Below are 22,292 nucleotides of genomic sequence, written 5' to 3'. Positions count from 1 at the left end.
GACGGGAGACTCGCAGCGTACGTAGAGGTAAGTATAATCAAATTTATTGGCCTCATGTCTGTGGGAAAAGAGGGACCCACGGCGGGATTCTGCATGGAGAATCCATGTGGGCCCGAATTTCCCCGTGGACGTGAGGCCTCAGGGTTTCATTTCCCTGCTCCTACGGCTAAACAGCTCCGTCTCTGGACGGAATTGAACAATGCCATGTTGTTCCTACTGTGCTGCAGAACTTTTATTGAAGTGCAAGATGGGTGGAATTTGGCTGCAACATACAAAGAATTCTTCACCAATATCCGCATGCCTCCGTGCAGATTTTGATGTGGAATAAATATGCCTTAGTTTTACAAGCAATACTGCATTAAAATCTGCATTTACATTGTCCTCTACTGATTTAGATGAAATACACTCATACTTATCATAAAGTTCTGCAGAATCTGAGTTGTGTATTATGGTGTTCTGCAGCAGCTGTGAAGCAGAACTTTATATAACACACTGGTGATGAACAAAAGCAACCTTTGACAGATCATCCCTGCAGGACGGGATTATTCTGACTGTCATTATGGAGTCGGGAATTAATTTTTTCCTCCCAAATGGGCTAAATTGGCTTCTGTCTCATTGTTTTTTTTCCCTTCCTCTGGATCAACAAAGGGGGTGGAAACAGGCTGAACTGGATGGACATTGTCTTCTTTCAACCTAATGATCCTTTTGATCACTCAAAATTCATTCAAAAGATAGTTTGAGTGACAGTTTTGAGCAATCATTTTGCATATTGCCATTAGCAGCTAGTTTCATGTGCATTTAGAGAACAGTAGGTGGTCTGTTCTCTAAATACATCTCCTTTGTTCTGCTGCGGGCTGCACACTGAATTCAATGTTATCAGCACTGCCTGCTGAAAACTCAGCGTACGGTCCCTGCTACCGGTGATGATGGATTCTATGCTGACTTAAAGTCAGCGATGAACGAACAGTGGTCGAAAAATGCACGATAGGTGCGTATTTCCATGCAACAGCTATCGTTCAAGAGCCGTCGTTTGGATGAATTTTGAGCGATAATCGTTGCGTGTAAATGGGGCTTTATATACTATGTTACTATATAACATATTACTTGTCAGGTTCTGGCAATAGAATGTCATATTGCTACAAGTATTTTTTTTTTACAGACGTGTCAAAGAATTTGATCTCCAACAAGGACTGAGAACAATGTTTAATATTTTTAAAGGGTGGCAGTAACAATGCCAAAATGTCTTTCCACTTTTTACAAGGGCATTAAAAGAAGAACTGTGTGCTTCACCATGACAATGCCCTGAGGGTATATAACAGACCTACTTATAGCAGGGACCTTAACACTAATGATCTCTGTTGGCTTCATTAACACTACAAATTGCAACTACCAGGCCTTACTACCCAATGACAGAATAAGATGTCGCTGACATTTTGGAATATGAATGGATCCAAAACCTAGTGTACAGCCTTCCCAATGGAGTGGAGAGGACCAGCACAGGGGATAATGCCTGAGAGACTAGCTCCATATTAAAGGGGTTCAGTATTTAGCAACTATGTAATGCGTCCTAATTACATATATGGTCCCATATGGCTCATATCTTGGAACTGGCACCATATGGGCAGATATGCTAGGTTAGATGATACCGGTCTCTGAAGGTGAAATGTAACAAGGAAGCCCATGGCATTATAGCCTTTATAACAGATGTCTCCTTTGGATGTTTGCAAATAAATATCTCAGCATATATATGTTATCTCAATGCAATGATGAGCTAATGAACTTACCCAGGTGTTGCTGAATACTGTAATGCTTTCTTCATTAAAGTCTCCCCAATTTCAATGGCTGTCCCATTGTTCAAAGTAATGCTGGCTGATTTAAAAGGGAATGTATCCGGATTTGGAGCTCCCCCTGCGAGTGATATGACTGATGGCGGGGACCTCATCAATAAATCAGCTGCAAAGAGATTAGAAGAAAAAAAAAGGAAAAATTACATCAAAAGTGCAATGTCTTCTAATTCAGGATTTGCAATGCTACAATAACCAGGCAAGTATTCTAGAGTCAAATGTGAGGCCATCTAGCCAAAAGTTAAAGCTTGTCCGAAACTGGGTCATGCAAGAGGACAATGACTATCAGCAAATCTACATCCCTACAGCTGAAAAAGAAAAGAATCAAGGAGTCGCAATGGTTCAGTCAACCTAATTGAAACGCTGTGGCAGGACCTTAAAGGCCCATTTAGACACAACGATTATCGCTCAAAAGCCGTCATTTGAGTGATAATCATTGTGTCTAACTACACTGACATTGTGCGGTTTTCGTTAAGCCATTGCTGATCTTTCAGCATGCTGAAAGAGAGCGATGAGTCTTATCAGGGACTCACAGCTGCATACAGCTGATACTATTGTTTCAGCTGTATCCCACTCCTTGATGACAGGCGGGGTATGAAGAACAGAGCGGTCCAGCTCTGTTCTCCATACCCCACTCGGAGCGCTCGGCTGCAAAACAGCTGGGTGCTCCGAGCAGAGAACAGCTGGATGCAGAAGACAAGCGTGGCCACCCGCTTGTCTTTTGCATCCTCCGATCGGAGTGCTCGGCTGTATAACAGCCAGGAGCTCGGAGCAGGGAAAAGCTGGATGCAGAAGACAAGCGGGGACACCCCGCTTGTCTTCTGCATCCTCCACTCGCAGCGCTCGGCTGAACAACAGCTGGGCGCTCCGAGTGGTGAATGGCTGGATGCAGAAGACAAGTGGACCTGCTTGTCTTCTGCATCCTCTGCTCGGAGCGCTAGGTGATCGCTCAATGTTTGAGCGATTATCTTGTGCTGTAAATGACACAACGATTATCACTCAAAAGACATCTTTTGAGCGATAATCGTTGTGTCTAAATGGGCCTTAAGAGAGCTGTGCATAAATGTATATGTCCACAAGCCTGAAGCAACGGTGTGAAGAGTGGGCGAAAATTCTTCCAGAACCATGTGAGAGACTGATAAAGTCATTGACTCCTTTAAATTACTGCTGCTAAAGAAAAAAAAAGGAAAAATTACATCAAAAGTGCAATGTCTTCTAATTCAGGATTTGCAATGCTACAATAACCAGGCAAGTATTCTAGAGTCAAATGTGAGGCCATCTAGCCACCCGCTTTTTACAAGTTATTGATTCATGGGCTGTACTTAATATTTCATATACTGCTTTTGTACTTTGGCCTAATTTTTGTTAAAATAAATAAGTAATGACTGGGTGCAGTTGTCATCTGAGGTTGTATTTACCTAATTGTAAGATGTTCTAAGGAACAGATGTTTTCATATTATCTCCTAATACATAAAACCATAGAATTTAAATAGGGTGTTCTTATGACTGTATATACTAATAGAAAAGATTTTTATTTTGAATCTTCACTTGTAGTTCCGGAAGTTACTGATGCAATCCAATATTCCTGGCCGTATTGTATTGAAAGAGTAATAGCCCATTTACACGCAACAATTGTTGCTCAAAATTCATTCAAACGAACGTAATTGTTATATGTAAACACAAAGGCATCGTGCACTATTCGCTCGTCATTGGTCGGCGAGTTCCAGCCTGCATAAAAATAGTCACCAGTTTGTTCGCTTGTCGTTAGATTTAAACAGCAGTCGTTCAAACAACTGGAGGGGAGGGGTGACTGAGCTAAACAAAAGCCATCCACATAAGGCTGCAGTAGACCATGGCTTTTTCTTCACACGAATTAAAAACTGCCCACCTAGAAATTCCTCTTACAATTGCTTTAAGAGTTTTGTTAAGATAGCAATAGCTTTTTAATGGCTTAAAAATAAGTTGTGTGACAGTTATTACAGTCAAGATAAACTCTGCTATATCTGTAGGATCACCAACAGACAAATGGTTGTTTATCCAACAGCTATACTGTACTTTTTCAGTAATGGTAGGGAGATAAGTGGGGGAATCAAGCATGGAGAACCTGTCAATAGAGATGAGCGAACGTGCTAGTTTAGAGCAATTACTCGATCGAGCATCGCTTTTTTCGAGTAACTGCTTAATCGGGCGAAAAACTCTTGGGGGCGCCGGGGGTTGCGGAGGGGAGTGGGGGGTGGGGGGAGAGAGAGAGAGCTCCCCCCTGTCCCCCCCCCCACGAATGTTTTCGCCCGAGTAGGCAGTTACTCGAAAAAAAGCGATGCTCGATTGAGTAATTGTCCTAAACGAGCATGCTCGCTCATCTCTACCTGTCAACCCTCTCTACCCCCCAACAGGACACTGGACAGCCACCATAGACATTACAATCTAACCTGATCTAGTCTAACAGACAAAACACCTGGCGCTATCATCCATGTAATGAACAACAAAAATGCTAATGAATGGGAAAGAAAACATTTTGATCCAATAAGGCACTATTTATTTTATGATCTAACAATAAATGAATTGAAACATGCTAAATGACTAATAAAAGGATGGGGAGAACATTTCATTTCAGCACTTTTTTCCCAGAAGAAAAATGATTTCATAAAAATGTACAAAATAAAACACTCACAACAATGTTTCTTGCAACTTAAAGATTTTTTATATTCATAAAAGATAAAAGGGAAATGCTAATTCTCCAGAACCTAATTCCCCTCTAAAATGAGCCGAGTGCTTAAAATTAATTCTGCCATTAAATAACCGAGGGTCGTTTCTCAGAGCAAAAGTGTATAATCTCAGTCACAAATAATATTTATACCCATACAGTAAAAGTTACAGCAGCCCATAAAAGTGTAACATATTGCGGGAGCCATTAAATGCTGTGACACTGGGTTAATACGTGCCTATGTGTAAATCAGCCGGTGGAGCACAATGCATTTCTTCGGAGCAGATCAATCGGCATTCATTCTTACGCTGCGGTCTTATGTGACAAGTGTGGAGAATTGATATCGGTTTTATAAATTAAATTGTCAGCTTTTATGGCATGTGTTCTCCGTACTGGAGGTCAGTGATCATGGCTTTACTGCAGCTGCTAATATGGATATCTGTTAAGATCCCTTTTTAATGGCAACAATTCGTGAAGTTATATTAAGTCTAGGCTTTTTGCATTCCCCCGCATAGCACATTCTCAGTCGAGATCACTGTGACCACATTATGGCTTTACTAGTGGACATGGGGATAAGAGTAAGGTCGGCTGCACATGAACGGGTCAAATTCTGCAAACGGATTTCCGCCGTGGAAGACGTGATTCATTGCGGAAATGAATTGTGAATGATTGTGGATGCGAGTGTTTTTCTGCATGGTTATACTGGGATGCACAGTGTATCATCCGCACAGAAAAGAGATTGTAAGCAGGGAATTATATTAGATAAGTTGCCCAATGCCCTGGAAAAAACCCTTTTATGAAAAGGTGAATGCCCAGATGGCATTGTCTTGTGCTTTATTGATGATGAGGAATGTTAAATTTGCTCTGAGAGCCGTACTTTCAGAACAGGCTACTGCTCTCTTGACTTGGCTTGCGGATACTACTTTTTTTTTGAAGAGTAGTGTCCAATGCTGGAGGAAGAATCCAGAAGAAAGAAGTTCTAGGTTCACCCTCTGGTGTCGCAGCGACCCAGTAAGGGCAGCTTCAACAGCCTTTACTGCGACTTTCGCACTCATCCGGAAAAGTTCACAGCCTTCTGCCGCATGTCCGTGTCATCATTTGACAAGCTGCTGAAGGTGCATTCCAGATTGAGCTATACCGAAACAAACATGCACCGGTGTATCTCCTCTGAGGAGCGTCTGCTGGTCACCCTGAGGTAAGAGCAAGCCGGTTACCATGTGGTTTAGAGATCCTTTTGCCCAAGAATACGTTTCCCTTTTTTCCTTTGTAATGTCTTGTCGTTACAGATTCCTCGCCACCGGGAACTCATTTGCATAACAGCATTTTGAGTTTCTGTTGGGGCACTCTACCATCAGTGTGATTGTCAGGAAGACCTGCAATGTCATTTCGGAGCAGCGGAAGCCATCGATGATGTCACCGCCCTCTACATAAGACTGGCGAACATCGCAGAGGAATTTAAAGCTCAGTTTCTGAACTGCATCGGTGCCCTGGATGGTGAGCACATCCATGTGAAGAAGCTGCCGCATTCAGGGTCTAGATATTTTAATTATAAGCAGTACTGTTCTATAGTTCTATTGGTGGTAGCCGACAGCAACTACTAGTTTGTACTCGTGGATATCGGGGCCTATGGAAGCACTGCAGATGTGCGCATTTTCAAGACTTCCACAATGAGGCAGCGGCTTCTTGCCAACCAGCTGGCCCTGCCAGAGCCACAACTGCTTCCTGGTTCTTCAGATCCAACTGCCCCATTCGTAATTGTTGCAGAGCAGGGCTTTGGCCTGTCAACCAATGTTCTGCAGTCATTTCTGGGCAGAGGGCTGGACACCAGAAGACGAGTCTTTAACTACTGTCTCACGCGGGCTAGACGTTTTGTGGAATGTGCCTTTGGAATGTTTACCAGTAAGTGGTGAGCTTTCCTGGACACCATTCAGATAGAACCCCAAAACGTGTGCTCGGTAATTAAAGCCGCCATGGTTCTGCATCATTTTTGCTGGATCTAATGATGTGGGTTGGACGGTTATGGATGATCCACTTTCAACAACCGCAACAATTAAAGGCATGGAATCGAACCAAATCGCATAAGCCTGCATCTTCTGGACTTCATGTTAGAGACCTGTTCACGGACTACTTTCTGACTTCTCAGGGAGACGTTTTGTGGCAGCTGGCCTCTATCAACGAAGCCTGAGGATCAGAACTCTTTAAGCCATGTTATTGTTTATTTTTACTGGCTTCCAAATTATTTTTTTGGGGTAGTGGTTTTTCATTTTTTTTTTTAGTTTGGGACTCACAAGACAAAGAGGAACCTTGACACTTATTGCGAGCTTATACAATATGGCCCAATTTGCTCAAGTATAGTTGTGTATTGGCATAATTTAGCCATACTATAAACTTATACCTCATGTTACCCTTTGCTTGGTTACTGTAAAAATTTAAATATATTAAATGTGTTATGAAAAAACACTATATGCATTAACTCATTCTTTATAGTGGTGGTGGATACAAACTGGGTTATTAGTATAAAGTGCACCAGAATGCTAATGTAGCTGTTCTGTTTGGCACGCAATACCTTATCTGAGCACAACGGTTTACATACGGGAAGTGTTGAGATAAAACCATAAAAATACACCAAACACACAGTTCGTGAACATAAAAAATTATTTATTAGCCACAACAAATGTATAAAAATAAAACTTTTACAAAACATACCAACCAACTACAAATCCCTATACTGGGGCCCAGGATCATAGCTTGGTGAGGCAAAAGGCATGCCAGTGTGTTCTTGCGCACTCGCTGGCATGTCAGTGCTCCGCTCCATAAGGCCTGGTATCGGAGCAACGGGTCAGGGGAACTGCTGGGCTGTTAGAGAAGCATACCCAGCAGTTGGATTTTCCAGGTAGCCATGGCCAAAAGGCAAACTACCGTGGTGGGGTTGGTTGTGGGGGTGGGGTTTGGGCTGGCGGTTCAGTGGCACATTGCCGCTGGGACTGTCGGCATCTGTACTGGTCTATTGTGTAGTGCAGTTCGTAGGGGGAGTTTGGTGGTGATGACATTTCTAGCAGATACAGCATGTAGTTCTGCGTTGCAAGTTGCAGGTTCTCTGGCACACTACGTAGCAGCATCACTACATGCTGTCCAAAGCTTTCAGCTGAGTTTCGCGGCGAGGTCTGCTGCTGTAGAAGGGCAAGTACCTGCTGCTGCATATCTGTTTGCTGGGAGGCCAACGCTGTTGACTGGGAAGATGCAGCTGTTGGCCTGCCCAGTTTACGGGGTCGAGGAACTGCCGGAGATGTTGAGGCCGTCTGCAAAGCAGGCACCTGGCTGCTAATTTTGCAATCTCTCCCTGCATTCACATCTTCTCTAGGTAAAGTGGCCACTACAGACTGTTCTCCCTCCTCCACCTCTTCATCACAGACAGTCTCCAAATTATCAGATGAGCTGTGGACAAAGAGATAAAACCTTGATTAGTTTAGCTCACTTTTCAGTAATATCAGTAGAGAACACTTATCACTATCAGCACAGAGACAGGACACACATACTAGACAAAAGCTATGTGGGGTGGAGATGAGACACAAGGAGAGACCTAGGACATGTGGGCCCCTTACCGCTGACAATAGGAACTGTTCCACTACTGTGCAAAATATGACATTTTGGTAATCAGAATGCTTTTTACACTACACGCATGACGTCATAAGAAAAAGCAGCAAGACTACAGTATGACGTTTTGCAGTGTAGCACTAACATTGCCATCCGGAGCTACTAATTTAACCGTACTGGGGATCTACAAAGTAGTGTAGCTATAGACTCCGGCATGCAATCATATCATATGTGGGGTCCTTCAATGCGTCTCAAAGAACTCAACAGCAATTCTGCAACGTAAAACAAATACTACTTATGGCGGAACAGTGTTGGGGAAGGCAGTGCGATGCACATATAACTTTCGTGGAACACGATATATACGCAAATGTCCTTACAATTACAAATCAAAAGATGGCAAAGCAAATAAATTCAAACTTACACTGACCACATATTTCCTTAACCTAGCAGGCGGGTCGTAGTGCAAGCTTTGGACATCTACAGGGCAGCACTATTCGTAGTTACATTGTACTTACGGACGCTGTTCCATGGTTGGTGCCAGGTACATCAACTGCTGGAGGTAAACGTACGGCCTCTTCCGTTTAACTGCAGCTCGACTTTTCGTTGTAGCTGTATATTCCTTGCGGAATTGGTCCCGGGCACTTCGCCACTTCCGCTTGATTTCATCCACTGCAACAAAGTGAGTGAGCAAAAAAAAATTAATATATAATTATTTCAATGATCAAAAAAACCACACAACACATTAAGTCTGAGTTCACATGAGGCAGAAATCTCGTGGAATGTCAACAGCGGGACTGCACAGAAATTAAGCGAGATTTCCACAGCAATCAGTTGCTTCAAAACCCGCTGGTTTTGAAGTGGCTTTGCAGCCTGTATTCTGCTGTGGAAGTCTCTCCCTTTAGAGAGAAGAGAGTCCGCAGCGGAAACTGCGCCAAAATTGATATGTTACGGATTTGAATTCTGAGCCGCATGTCAGTTTCCGCGTGGCCTGTTTGCACTGTGCAAATGAGATTTTTGCAAAATCCACAGCCAAGTCATAGCTTTAAAAATGCATGCGGAATTTACTTGCGCAAAGTCCACATGGAAATTCCGCCTTGTGTGAACCCTGCCTAACGGTTCCGCAAACACGCCTGGCATTAAATTTGCTACACACCAATCACATACAAAGCATTTGCAAAAAATAATGGCAGACAATACTTACAGAGGTTCTTTTTATTCTCCGTGGAGGCAGTGGTCCACTGTTCTCCATAGATCTGGGTTGACAGATCTTCCCAGGCCTTGTCCTTCAGCAGTTTGTCCTGGTAGTCACTCCGATTGGTGTCCCAGATTGCTGGAAAGTCCTGCATAAGAGCAATGAGCCTGCCCATATCGAATCCTGTGACTACTGCAATATACAATTGTGTGGTAGAGCTAAAAAACTCCGTCCTGAACTGTCTTCACCCCATCGCCCCCCCTCCCTCCCTTTCCTGCTTCCTTTGATTCATTTTGTTATCTGGTCTCCTAGCAACCTGGAACTGTCCGCCTACCAATCCGCAGCCATCTGCAATGCAACTGCGGATGCACTGTGATTAGAACGCTACCATAGAGATCAATGAAGCAGATCTGTGCTAAAACAGAGCATGCTGCGATTTTTACTCCGCTCGTGGATATCGCAATTCAAATCCGCACGTCCGATCGAAGTTCATGGCTTCCCATTGGTGAATATTACTGCGTATCGTCCGTGGATTCTGTAATTCAAATCCATTGATGTGCACCGGCCTAAAGATGGTACTGGGATGGTGCATTTACGTGGGCACATCTGCCTGTGCCAACGAGCTCTGACCAACAATGAGCATGTTTGTCAGCACATGTACCTTTTGTGTACATTGGCAGATGATTGGCTGCACTAAGAATCGTTAATATGATCATTCGTTCCTATATAGTTATCACTATCTTCCTGTTTACAAGGAGCTCGTTTGTCAGCTCTTCATTGGCACATTTACATTGCCCGATGGTTGGGCAAATAAACATTTATATCAGTGTTACCCAGATTCAGTCGTCAGGGACCACCAACAGGTCATGTGTTCAGGATCTCCTATAGTAAGAACACCTGTGGCAATGTCTGAGGCACCAACAATAATTACATTACCTGTGCAACACTGAGGAAATCCTGGAAACATGACCTGCTGGGGGTCCCTGAGGACTGAAGGACTGTCAGTAGGCTCTTGGAGCCAGGAGTGTGAGCACCATAAGTGCACTTTTAGTAATAAAAAAAGCTATGTCAGCCAGTATCAGAGCTGTTTAGCTAGCAAAAAAGGGGAAACAAATCAGTTTAGGTCCATGCTGCCTCTGAGAGTAAGAGCTATCTCTAAACTTGTATTAGAGGTGCTATATAGAAAATCAGGACAGCATTAATATCATCTGGAACAATCAAACTCCTGATGAATCAGCACCCGAGTGCGGGTTGCTGAGGAATTGCGTTGAGAAATTTGAGAGAAATCTGAGATCTAGATATCAAGATCCCCGAATGAGTCTGCATAATATATATTACTTGGTAAAGGACAAAGCATTCAAAGTCCTTTAGAAGTCTATACAACACACTCTCATTCTAAAGTACAAGAACGGCATTAGGACATATATCTTGTCAATAGAATGCCAAGTGGTCCGGTCGTTAAATGTAATGCGACTCAATCTTATCAAGATCAAAACCTCAGGTTGTTTCAAATCTGCTTTGATAGGACATGACGAAATTTTCTGTCCAAATATCCTAGTGTCCTATAGACCCCAAAGAAAAATGACCTTGGAGAACTTGTCTATTTTGACTAAGTAGATCATAAAGCGTACTTTGACAAACCCTCCTTGGCACTTGGGGACAGTTTGCCCACCAGATGCCTGGGGCGTTAATACGCGACCGTCTATACGAAAAGACACGAGTTAGGTTCGGGGGCACAAAGTGATTGAGACCCAACACAGAATCTAACGTGTACACCCTGAGGAAAGTACAATAACACACTTGAAGGGTATAGTCACATACTAGATATCCCTAACCCATGCATGCTACGTTTAATGTGTCTGTATAGTTTATTTGTATTGTGGTCCTTCATTTATTTTAGATAAATATTATAAGTTATATTTTAGATTGATCTATATAGCACGTGTAAAAGGTTCTCTACAGTGATTTATGTTTAGAAGTGCGAGAACTAGGGATGAGCGAGTATACTCGCTAAAGCACTGCTCGCTCGAGTAATGTGCTTTAGACGAGTATCTCCCTGAAGATTCAGGAGCCGCCGCAGCTTACAGGTGAGTCACGGCGGGGAGCAGGGGAGAGCGGGCGGGAGAGAGATCTCCGTTCCTCCCAGCTCCCCGCCGGACCCCGAATCTTCAGGGACGAGTAGGGAGATACTCGGCTAAAGCACATTACTCGAGCGAGTAGTGCCTTAGCGAGTATACTCGCTCATCCCTAGTGAGAACCTATCTGTCTCTGTGACTGGAGTTGGGAAACACTGGTTTAGAAGAGCCTTCATGCCTGAGATTTGGGCTGTCTAAAACATCCTTAAGAGCATGTAAGTATAGATGAGGCTTCGCTTAGGGGACAATGGAAAAGGTGTTAGGTGGGAGAGGTAGACAAGGCCAGTAGACTGAACTTAGCACTTGAGCCCCACCCCCTTAAAAAAAGTGCTTAGTTAACAAGTATACATATTTTTGGTTTTTCACTACACAAGTGCATATCATGGTGGAATAATATTGGTTGGACAATGCTCTGACAGCAACTACCTCAGGAACCAGTTGGGTGAAAGTGAGAGCTTGAAAGGTTTAATTATTCTGGGCAGTCTGTAGACTAGCCTCCCCCAAAGTTTTTTTGTGCATTAGTAGTCTAAGACACACATGCTGCTCTGACAGGTCAGTGCTGCTCACATGGGAGAGCACTGGCCAATCAAAGCAGTGTGTTGTGTCTTAGACTACTAATGAATACCAATATAGAGAGTGTATGAGACAGTCAGAGAAGCGGAGCGGCCATCTTTGTCCAGGACGGGAATGTCGCTTTAATATGTTGTTGGTGTAATAAAGGTGGCACAGATTTTTTTGCGTTATTATATCAGTGAAATTTGGTTGCACCCGGTTAAGCAGGACATGACTATTAGCCATCTGCCAATTAAGGCCACCTCAATGAAACGGACCCAGGGAGCTCAGAAAAGCACTGGCACCCCTCCAAAGATTCATTCACAATTGAGAAAACTCTGCTAGAGGCAAGTAGGTTTTGACCCCCAGTTTCCAGTTCTGTAGTGCTGCCTATCTCCATGGACTATACATGTATAATGCGGCTGTAGATGACGGGATCAGAGTTCTTCTTTCCAAGAAGCCGATACATTTTCAGACTAAATAAATGTTTATCTTCGTAATATTTATTCAGATAAACGGAAACAGAAGGAGGATTGCTTCGACAGCTAAATGTGAGACATAAGTATCGGCTCCCATTATGTGCATTTTAGATGTTGAACTAGCTTGCACTTACAGAATTAACTAAATGATGAATGAATTAAGCATAAGGCTTTAGATTTTTCTACTTACTCATTGCTCTGATAGGCGAGGGTTGCCTGGCCGCACTCACAGCTGTCAGAAAACGTGTGTGATTCATGTCTGGGAAAAAAGAGAGAAATAATAAGAAACCTTGTATTTATGGCTGTTTAAGCAGAACTACAAAAGGTGAAGAAGTTACACAAGATTGAATTGGGAGCTACATCCCGAGTGGATAAGATATGTGCATATTTTCATTTAATTAAGGGTATCCGGTACAGGTGAGCGAGCACGCTCGTTTAAGGCTGATGCTCGAGCGAGCATCGGTCTTTTCGAGTAACTGATTACTCGTCCGAGCACCATGTGGGGGGGCGGCAAGGAGAGTGAGAGAGATCTCTCTCCCCTCCACATGGTGCTCAGACGAGTAATCAGTTACTCGAAAAGACCTATGCTCGCTCGAGCATCAGCCTTAAACGAGCCTGCTCGCTCATCTCTAGTATACGGCCCATACCATGATTCCCTGAAAACAAGACTCTGTCTTATATTATTTTTTTCCCCAAAAGAAGCACTAGGTCTTATTTTACTTACCTAGCAGGCTCGGTCCTGGTCCTTCACGCTGCTCCGCCGTGGCTCTTGCAGTTCTCAATCACCCACAGAAGATCACTTCCTGTTTACAGGATTCATAAATCCAGCATTCACAAAGCGATGTCTGTGATTGACTGAGCAGCGGTCGATGAACCAGTGTAATGGTTGTGATTGGCTAAGCAGCACTTGAAGAACCAGTCACAGCCATCGCGTCATGGAGGCGGGACTTATGAATTGGCTGGCCACAGCTCAGCCAATTCATAAATCCCGCCTCCACAACGTGATGGCTATGATTGGTTCTTCGAGCACCATGGCCCAGTCAATCAATGCAGCGCTTAAAAAAAATCAATCACAGCCATCGCTTCGTGGAGGCGGGATTTATTAATCCCGTAACCAGGAAGTGATCTTATGTGAGCGGCCGAGGAATGCGAGAACCACACTGGAGCTCTGGAGAACAGCGGGAGGGACCTGGACCGAGCCTGCTAGGTAATGTATTCCCTTAATTTAAATGTAATGTAACTAAGACATATTTTTGGGGTAGGGCTTATATTTCAAGCCTCCCCAAAAATCCTGAAAAATCAGGCTAGGGCTTATTTTCGGGGGGGGCAGTATTCAGCTATCCGAAGAGCGCCATCGGGAGCAGTCTGAGCAACGTGAAAAAGCGAAATACAGCAGCACAAACTTCTCTCCTGCCCTACTGAATCACCAGATCAGAACAAGTGTGCAACATCTGAATATAAATGAGACTGTATGAGCGCACTGACAGCAAGCAGAGAATGGCGAAAATGCCCCACAACATAAAAGTATAAAGGAACATAACTAAGCTCTATGCACATAAGAGTTGAAATCCCCTTAAAGGTCCAGCCCAGACACCTACATCTGGCATGCAATGCAACAGAAGACCATTGTACAACTCCAGACAATGTGGCTTTTGCCGAACTCAATCTTTCATCCCTATAGAGTGAGTCATTAGGAGGGTTTTGTAAGTACTCTACAATAGAGTTTAGTAGATTTCCTGAAATTAATAAGACGTTTATACATCTACAGCAGTCAAATCTCACCAGCTACTCGTCTGTTCACATGTACTAGTAAAAAGAGTTCCTAATGATCTATACATACGTGGGCACAGGGACCGGCAGGGCTGATTATCTCCCAGCTGGAGTTTTCTATATAGGTAATGTGATAATTGGATGCAGTATTGGCCTTTCCTGGTCTTTAGTACTTCCAGCTGCCCCAGCAGTAATAGTGACCCCCCCCCCCCACAGTAGCTTCAGCAGTAATAGTGACCCCCCCCCTCCCCACGGTAGCCCCAGCAGTAATAGTGACCCCCCCTCCCCACGGTAGCCCCAGCAGTAATAGTGACCCCCCCTCCCCACGGTAGACCCAGCAGTAATAGTGACCCCCCCTACCCACGGTAGCCCCAGCAGTAATAGTGACCCCCCCTACCCACGGTAGCCCCAGCAGTAATAGTGACCCCCCCCTACCCACGGTAGCCCCAGCAGTAATAGTGACCCCCCCCTCCCCACGGTAGCCCCAGCAGTAATAGTGACCCCCCCCTCCCCACGGTAGCCCCAGCAGTAATAGTGACCCCCCCTCCCCACGGTAGCCCCAGCAGTAATAGTGACCCCCCCCTCCCCACGGTAGCCCCAGCAGTAATAGTGACCCCCCCCTCCCCACGGTAGCCCCAGCAGTAATAGTGACCCCCCCTCCCCACGGTATCCCCAGCAGTAATAGTGACCCCCCCTCCCCACGGTAGCCCCAGCAGTAATAGTGACCCCCCCTCCCCACGGTAGCCCCAGCAGTAATAGTAACCCCCCCTCCCCACGGTAGCCCCAGCAGTAATAGTGACCCCCCCTCCCTACGGTAGCCCCAGCAGTAATAGTGACACCCCTCCCCACGGTAGCCCCAGCAGTAATAGTGACACCCCTCCCCACGGTAGCCCCAGCAGTAATAGTGACCCCCCCTCCCCACGGTAGCCCCAGCAGTAATAGTGACCCCCCCTCCCCACCGTAGCCCCAGCAGTAATAGTGACCCCCCCCTCCCCACCATAGCCCCAGCAGTAATAGTGACCCCCCCCTCCCCACCGTAGCCCCAGCAGTAATAGTGACCCCTTCCCCACCGTAGCCCCAGCAGTAATAGTGACCCCTTCCCCACCGTAGCCCCAGCAGTAATAGTGACCCCTTCCCCACGGTAGCCCCAGCAGTAATAGTGACCCCTTCCCCACGGTAGCCCCAGCATTAATAGTGACCCCTTCCCCACGGTAGCCCCAGCATTAATAGTGACCCCCTCCCCACGGTAGCCCCAGCAGTAATAGTGACCCCTTCCCCACGGTAGCCCCAGCATTGATAGTGACCCCCTCCCCACGGTAGCCCCAGCGGGGATAGTGACCCCCTCCCCACGGTAGCCCCAGCGGTAATAGTGACCCCCTCCCCACAGTAGCCCCAGCGGTAATAGTGACCCACTCCCCACGGTAGCCCTAGCGGTAATAGTGACCCCCTCCCCACAGTAGCCCCAGCGGTAATAGTGACCCCCTCCCCACAGTAGCCCCAGTGGTAATAGTGACCCCCTCCCCACAGTAGCCCCAGCGGTAATAGTGACCCCCTCCCCACAGTAGCCCCAGCGGTAATAGTGACCTCCTCCCCACAGTAGCCCCAGCGGTAATAGTGACCCCCTCCCCACAGTAGCCCCAAAGTAATGCTATTATTACTAGGACCGATATAGGGGATACTATTACTAATAGTATCCCCTTTATCAGCCCCAGTAGTAATAGCTTCGCCCTGAGAACTATATATTTATACCCTCCTCCTCGTAGAAGCGCCATTGCTTCTCTGCTCTGCTGCTAATCCCAGGCGCACACTGACATCAGTGTGTGCAAGTCCGGGCGCCTCCTCCCCTCTGCTCTAGCGGAACCAAGGAGGAGACGTCAAGGAAGAAGGATTTCGGGTGCACACTGATGTCACAGTGTGCGCCTGGGATCAGTGCCACTGAGTGAATACCGACAGGGGAGCCGCGCCCGCCCCTCGAGCAGTATTCACTGCTGTGGTGAGCAGCCGCCGATGCATGCCAGCAGGCAGGGCTCTGCGTGACGCCTTTGGCAGGCATGCCACAGGTTTGCAACCACTGCTCTAGGGTGTAATAGGTGGACAATAGGATTTAGCCACTGTGAAGTGGTGGGCGACCACAGACAGGCAGGGTAATAGTAGAGATATCGGCTATCACTTGACCATTGTTTGACCTGCCTTTTGTATGCGTACATTTTATGAATATTGGTATGATTCTTCCAAGGGCTCACTCACATGACCATGAATTTGGTACACACTGCGCATGACTACGGGCGTGAGATGCATGGTCTCTGCCGGCTCACACAAACCGGTAAACCGCTGTGGGATTCCCGCAGCATTTTACACATACATTCGTGTGAATGAGGCCTAACTGTATTACTTACTGTTGTCCTACCTGTTACCCGGCATAGAGTATTATAAGAGCATAAACACAATGTATTTTCTATTTATTGCTGTATGTCATATTGGGTAGAATTTTAAAGCATCTTCCAATAAAGCATTTGTTTTTAGAGGGGGAATCCTTCCACAGTGATACATGTCCTCATGGAAATTATAGGACCATTCTGCCATCTGTCGGAGCGCCAATCAATCCAAAACACAGGATGTCCAAGTCTGGAGCAAAACCCAGACTTCTTTACTCAAAGCTTCAATAGTAACTGTTATATTAAAGTGGAATACAAAAAGCTCCAATACACCCCAAATTCTGCAAAAGGTGACAAGACTTTCCAGTCTGGTCACCATCTATGACTGTGCCCCCTTCACACGGCTATAATGGCAGGAGGATTTCTCATCATCTACTGTGTTTCCCGAAAAATAAGACCCTGTCATATTATTTTTTGCCCCAAAAGAGCTCTGGTTCTTATTTTACTTACCTAGGAGGCTCGGTCCAGGTCCTTCCCGCTGCTCTCCAGAGTCCGGGTGCTGTTCCTGCAGTCCTCGGCCATCCACACGGGATCACTTTTTACTTACAGGATTCCCAAATCCCGCCTCCATGAAGCAGATGTCTATGATTGGTTTTTCAACCGCTGCTCAGCCAATCAATGCAGCACTTGATGAAACAATGCAATGGCTACAATTGGTTCATCGAGAGCTGCAGTGATTGGATGAGCAGCGGTCGACAAACCAATCAAAGCCATTGCTTCCTGGAAGCGTGATATATGAATCCCGTAACTAGGATGTGATATTGTATGAGTGTCCAAGGACTGTGGGAATCTTGAAGGAGCTATGGAGAGCAGCTGGAGAGACCTAGACTGAGCCTGCTAGGTAATGTATTCTTTTTTTTTTTTTTTTAATGTAGTGTAACCAGGGCTTATACTTCAAACCTCCCCAAAAATACCCCGCCCCTCCCACCCAAAAAAACAAAACAGGCTAGGGCTTATTTTTGGAAAAAAACGGTAGTAAACGTGTCATGTGCATGGCACTCCTGCTAGATGACCCACCCGTGACCCACAGGGAACTGGGGGAGGAACAACCACCGAGTTGCCCATCTTGTGCTCCTCTAAACATTGGCAGACCTGTAATTGATACGAGTGGAGAGGGTGTCGGGCTGCTTTAATGGCAAAAATCTAGATTTAATTTGGTGAAACTAAGGCCCAATGTCCACGGGCGGATTTTAATTATAAAATCTGTGCATATCTCCTGCACGGGAGGTCTGCAGCTCTTGTCGCCCATAGGGATGCATTAGCATCCGCACGGTAATTTAAAGCATGCAGATGTGATTTTTTTCCCCGGGCGTGTGGATTGCATGCGCGAGGAGAAAATCACAGCATGCTCAATTTTCCTGAGGATCCCACAGGGACGGCTTCCAGAAGTCACTGGAAAGCATCCGATGCGCGGCACACCCGCAGCTGACACTGTGGCTGTGCTGCGGACCTGCAGGAAAGCATGAGATTCAAAAACAAAAAAGAAAGCACTGCGCATGTGTCCGGTGCCCTGGGACGCATCTGCCTCGAAAACAGCAGATCCAGCCGACTCAGACGAGACCCGTGCTGGAGCCAGAGAGGTAAGAAACTGTCAGCGGCAACAGCTGCAATCAGCCAATCGTGGCCGTTAACCTTTAAATGAGCCGAACGATACGGCCCTCCCCCCCCTCCCTCCCCCACATGATGAGATCGCAGGGAGCCGTGTGGGTGTCATGGCAGCTGGGGGCCTTCTGAAAGTCCCAGGGCTGTCTTGGGAGTATGCCTATCAAGCCATCCCCATGGGGCGGCTTGATAGACTGCCTGCCCGATCGCAGTAAGATGCAATGCCATGGCATTACATCATATTGCAGGAGCGATCAAAGCATCGCTAGTTGTGGTCCCCTGTGGGGACATAAAGAAAATAAAGGAAAAATAACAACATTTTAATAATTGTTGAAAAAAAAAAAAAAAAGTTATAAGAATTCAAAAACTCCCTTTTGCCATATTTACAATAAAAGAATCTAAATAAAATAAAAATACATATTTAGTATCGCCGCGTCCGTAAAAGTCTGATCTATTAAAGTAACGCATTATTTACCACACACAATGAACGTCGTTTGAAGAAAAAAAAAAAATGAACACCAAAAACTTTTTTGGTTACCCCGTCTTCAAGAAAAAAAATGCAATAAAGAGATCAAAAAGTCGTATGTATTCCAAAATGGTACCAACACAAACTACAGGACATCCCGCAAAAAATACGAGCCCTCGCACAACTATGTCGATGGCAAAATTTAAAAAGTTATTGCGCGCAGAAGATGGCGGCAGAAAATTTCAAAAAATGAAATGTATGGAAAAAAAAAAAAAAAGCTATAAGTTTGGCACCGTGGTAATCGTACTGACCCATAGAATAAAGTTATCATGGCGGTTTTGATGCAGTTTGAGCGCCATAGAAGCAAGATGCACAGAAAGATAACGCAATGTGTTTTTTTCTTTAATTTTACTCCACTGAGGATTTTTAAAAAGTTTTTCAGTACATTATATGGTACATAAAAAAGTACCAATGAAAATTACAACTCATCCTGTAAAACACAAGCCCTCATACAGCAATGTCGATGAATAAATAAAGGAGCTACGATTTTTTAAAGGGGGCGAGGAAAAAAAAAAAGAAAAAAGGGCCGCGTCATTAAGGGGTTAAAAAGAACTGGTCACTTCCCTACAGCATTGTAAAAGTTATGGTGCTGTTGGGGACCGGGAGCCGGTTATGTGGGTTTCATACTCCTCCGAGATCCAGTGCTTCCGCCTTCCGCAGATTGTTCGTCAATGAAAAGTCTGCCTCTATTCAGAGCCCCGTACGCACGCGCTCCTACACCAACCTACGGGCGCAGCGAGTGCGTGACATGGTGAGGAGTCCGGATGTTCCAGCGCTGCACTATCTGCGGAGGCCGACAGCACTGGATCTCGGGGGGTGTAAGGCCCAAACGCCCATGGACGGATTACAACTGTGGAATTCGCAGCCAGACGGCAACTTCGTGCTGGGGGCGAGACACCCACTGCAAATCCAGACAGGTGAGTATGGGGTCTCTTGGGGGGCGCCGGGTCTGGTTTCGCTATGCGATTTCACAGTTGGATTCCGACCCGGCCATGGGCATGAGACCTTACGCACACATCACCAATCCCCGTCACGTGCCCTGGGTAGGACCCTCCAGCCGCCTGCATGCGAATGGATTTCTGCTGCAGAGTCCACACTGCAGATCCACAATAAACACCGCTCATAGCAAACCAACTGCGATCTCCACAATGGAAAAAAAATATATATATATATCACAGCACGCTCCATTTTTGTGCGGATTGCACGCGGACGTCTTCCCCTGAAGTCAAGGGAAGCCGTCCGACCAGCAGCCAGTCTGCAATTAACCCTGCGGATGGGTCACGGATTCTGCATCATCGCCTAGCAACGGTGCAGCAAAAATAAAGATTTGATTAAAAAACATCTGTCCGCACGTCTGGCGGATCCAAGCGTGTTACAGAGAGAGAACACCACAGGCGCATTCAGGAGCCGCAGCGGTATCCGACCCTGGCAGCGGCCGCGGACCTGTTCTCTTCTTTCTCCGTGCTGCGGACAGTCCGCTCGGCTCGCCGTCGGATATGCGAAGTACAGATTCCTTTCTAATTCCTACTTGTCACTATGGCGGGCCGCGGGTCGGACGCTTGCATTGATTGCATTTGAAGCCGTCCGCGTGGAATCCGCACAAACATGGAGCGCGCTGTGTGCGAGCGGACATGCAGATGCTGCACAGGCTGGAACTGGTGCGGAATGCCGCAGATCGGACGAACGGGAGACAATCGCAGATTCCACTATTCCAACCCGGTCATGTACAGCCGGCCTCACTCACAGCCTGCAGGTCCCTTTAAACTGTGGAAATAACCATAAAACCTGGAAGAACCGAGGGGCTGTAAAGTTTTGGAGCGGCAGTGTATACACAGTGCACAGCTCGTACATGTGGCGGTGCACGCGGGATCACATTCCCCCACTCACATGCATGCCCCGGGGACACTATAATCTACAGCTCCACGCCGCAGCACAGCCGCCCCCTCCGCACGCCGCCCCGCTCATACATACGTGCGGTCGCCAGCAAGGCGCGCTCAATCTATTCCCGAGCACGGCCTACGGCTCCTTACCAGCGGCTCGGGTCACGGGACGGAACTCTCGCAAAATGTCCGCAGCGAGATCGCACCGAAATTCCGCGAGACTCCCGCAGCGGAAATGCTGCTTCAAATTTGGCGCGGGTTTTGAAGTGGCTTTATTCCGCTGCGGAAGTCTCTTCCCATCGGCGGCCGCCACCTAGCGGTCATTATAGGACACACACGTCAGAAGCTTCTGGATTCCTTTGCTCCAGTGCAGAAGCGGCCGCGGCGCTCTGATGTGGATCACAAAGTGCAGCCGGAGCTTCAGCTCGTCATACCCGGCGCGGGGCAGAGAGGGACAGCTTGTGCTGTACAGGGCAGCGATCTGTTTGTCGGTGGAGGGTACCCGAGGGCGGGAGCGTCCTGGTGAGCCTGCTGCCTGCATATGTTGTAGCTGCGTGCGGTTCTAGTCACGTGACCTGCCTCTGGACGGAGATGCTGTCCTGCAGTCGGAGCCGGGACCCAGCGTGAGCATATCACATAATATGGGCACAGATTCCTGGAACTGCACAATACTGTCAGCGAAAACTGCTGACAGAGTCACTAGACCCGTCTGTATACACCACATGCCCACCAGGGAGCTCATGTCTGTGGGCACCATCTGTCCACCATCAGGTAGGTCACTTATGTGGGCATCAATTGCCCACCATCAGGGAGCTCATGTCTGTGGGCACCATCTGCCCACCATCAGGGAGGTCACGTATGTGGGCATCAATTGCCCACCATCAGGGAAGTCATGTCTATGGCCACAGCCTTTCCACCATCAGGGAGGTCATGTCTCCTGGGCACATCTTGACCAGCATCAGAGAGGTCATGTCTATGGCCACAGTCTGTCCACCATCAGGGTAGTCATGTCTTTGGGCACACCTTGACCACCATCAGGAAGGTCATGTCTTTGGGCACATCTTGACCACCATCAGGAAAATCATGTATATGGGCACACCCTGTCCACCATCAGGGAAGTCATGTTTATGGGCACACCTTGACCACCATCAGGGAAGTCATGTTTATGGGCACACCTTGATCACCATCAGGAGGGTCATGTCTATGGGCACATCTTGACCACCATCAGGGAAATCATGTCTATGGCCACAGCCTGTCCACCATCAGGGAAGTCATGTTTATGGGCACACTTTGACCACCATCAGAGAGGTCATGTATGTGGGCACAGCCTGTCCACCATCAGGGAAGTCATGTCTATGGGCACAGCCTGTTCACCATCAGGGAAGTCATGTCTATGGGCACCATCTGTCCACCATCAGGGAGGTCATGTATGTGGGCACACCTTGTCCACTATCAGGGAGGTCATGTCTATGGGCACACCTTGTCCACTATCAGGAAGGTCATGTCTGTGGGCACACCTTGTCCACCACCAGGGAGGTCTTGTCTGTGGGCACAGCTTGTCCACCATCAGGGAAGTCAT

General features: G+C 46.7%; 1 protein-coding gene across 2 annotated transcripts in view; it reads right to left on the bottom strand.

Annotated features, from left to right (window-relative positions):
• AADAT (aminoadipate aminotransferase) overlaps positions 1–20,960 on the bottom strand; it is a 44,744-nt gene extending 23,784 nt beyond the window's left edge. Inside the window, exons 1-3 of one of the 2 annotated variants that reach the window (XM_066573532.1) lie at positions 20,864–20,960; positions 12,691–12,759; positions 1,785–1,953 (exon numbers count right to left, since the gene is read on the bottom strand). In XM_066573532.1, coding sequence (XP_066429629.1) covers positions 1,785–1,953; positions 12,691–12,757 — 236 coding nt within the window. In that variant the 5' untranslated portion in view covers positions 12,758–12,759; positions 20,864–20,960. Of the gene's footprint in view, positions 1–1,784; positions 1,954–12,690; positions 12,760–20,804 lie in introns of both variants that reach the window. The other variant, XM_066573533.1, reaches the window with a different exon arrangement.
• Positions 20,961–22,292: the final 1,332 nt, after the last annotated feature.

The sequence above is a fragment of the Eleutherodactylus coqui genome, chromosome 7, assembly GCF_035609145.1.
Source record: "Eleutherodactylus coqui strain aEleCoq1 chromosome 7, aEleCoq1.hap1, whole genome shotgun sequence".
Lineage (NCBI taxonomy): Eukaryota > Metazoa > Chordata > Amphibia > Anura > Eleutherodactylidae > Eleutherodactylus > Eleutherodactylus coqui.
Note: the sequence above shows the minus strand (reverse complement) of the source record. Positions and strands in the feature narration are given on the sequence as shown.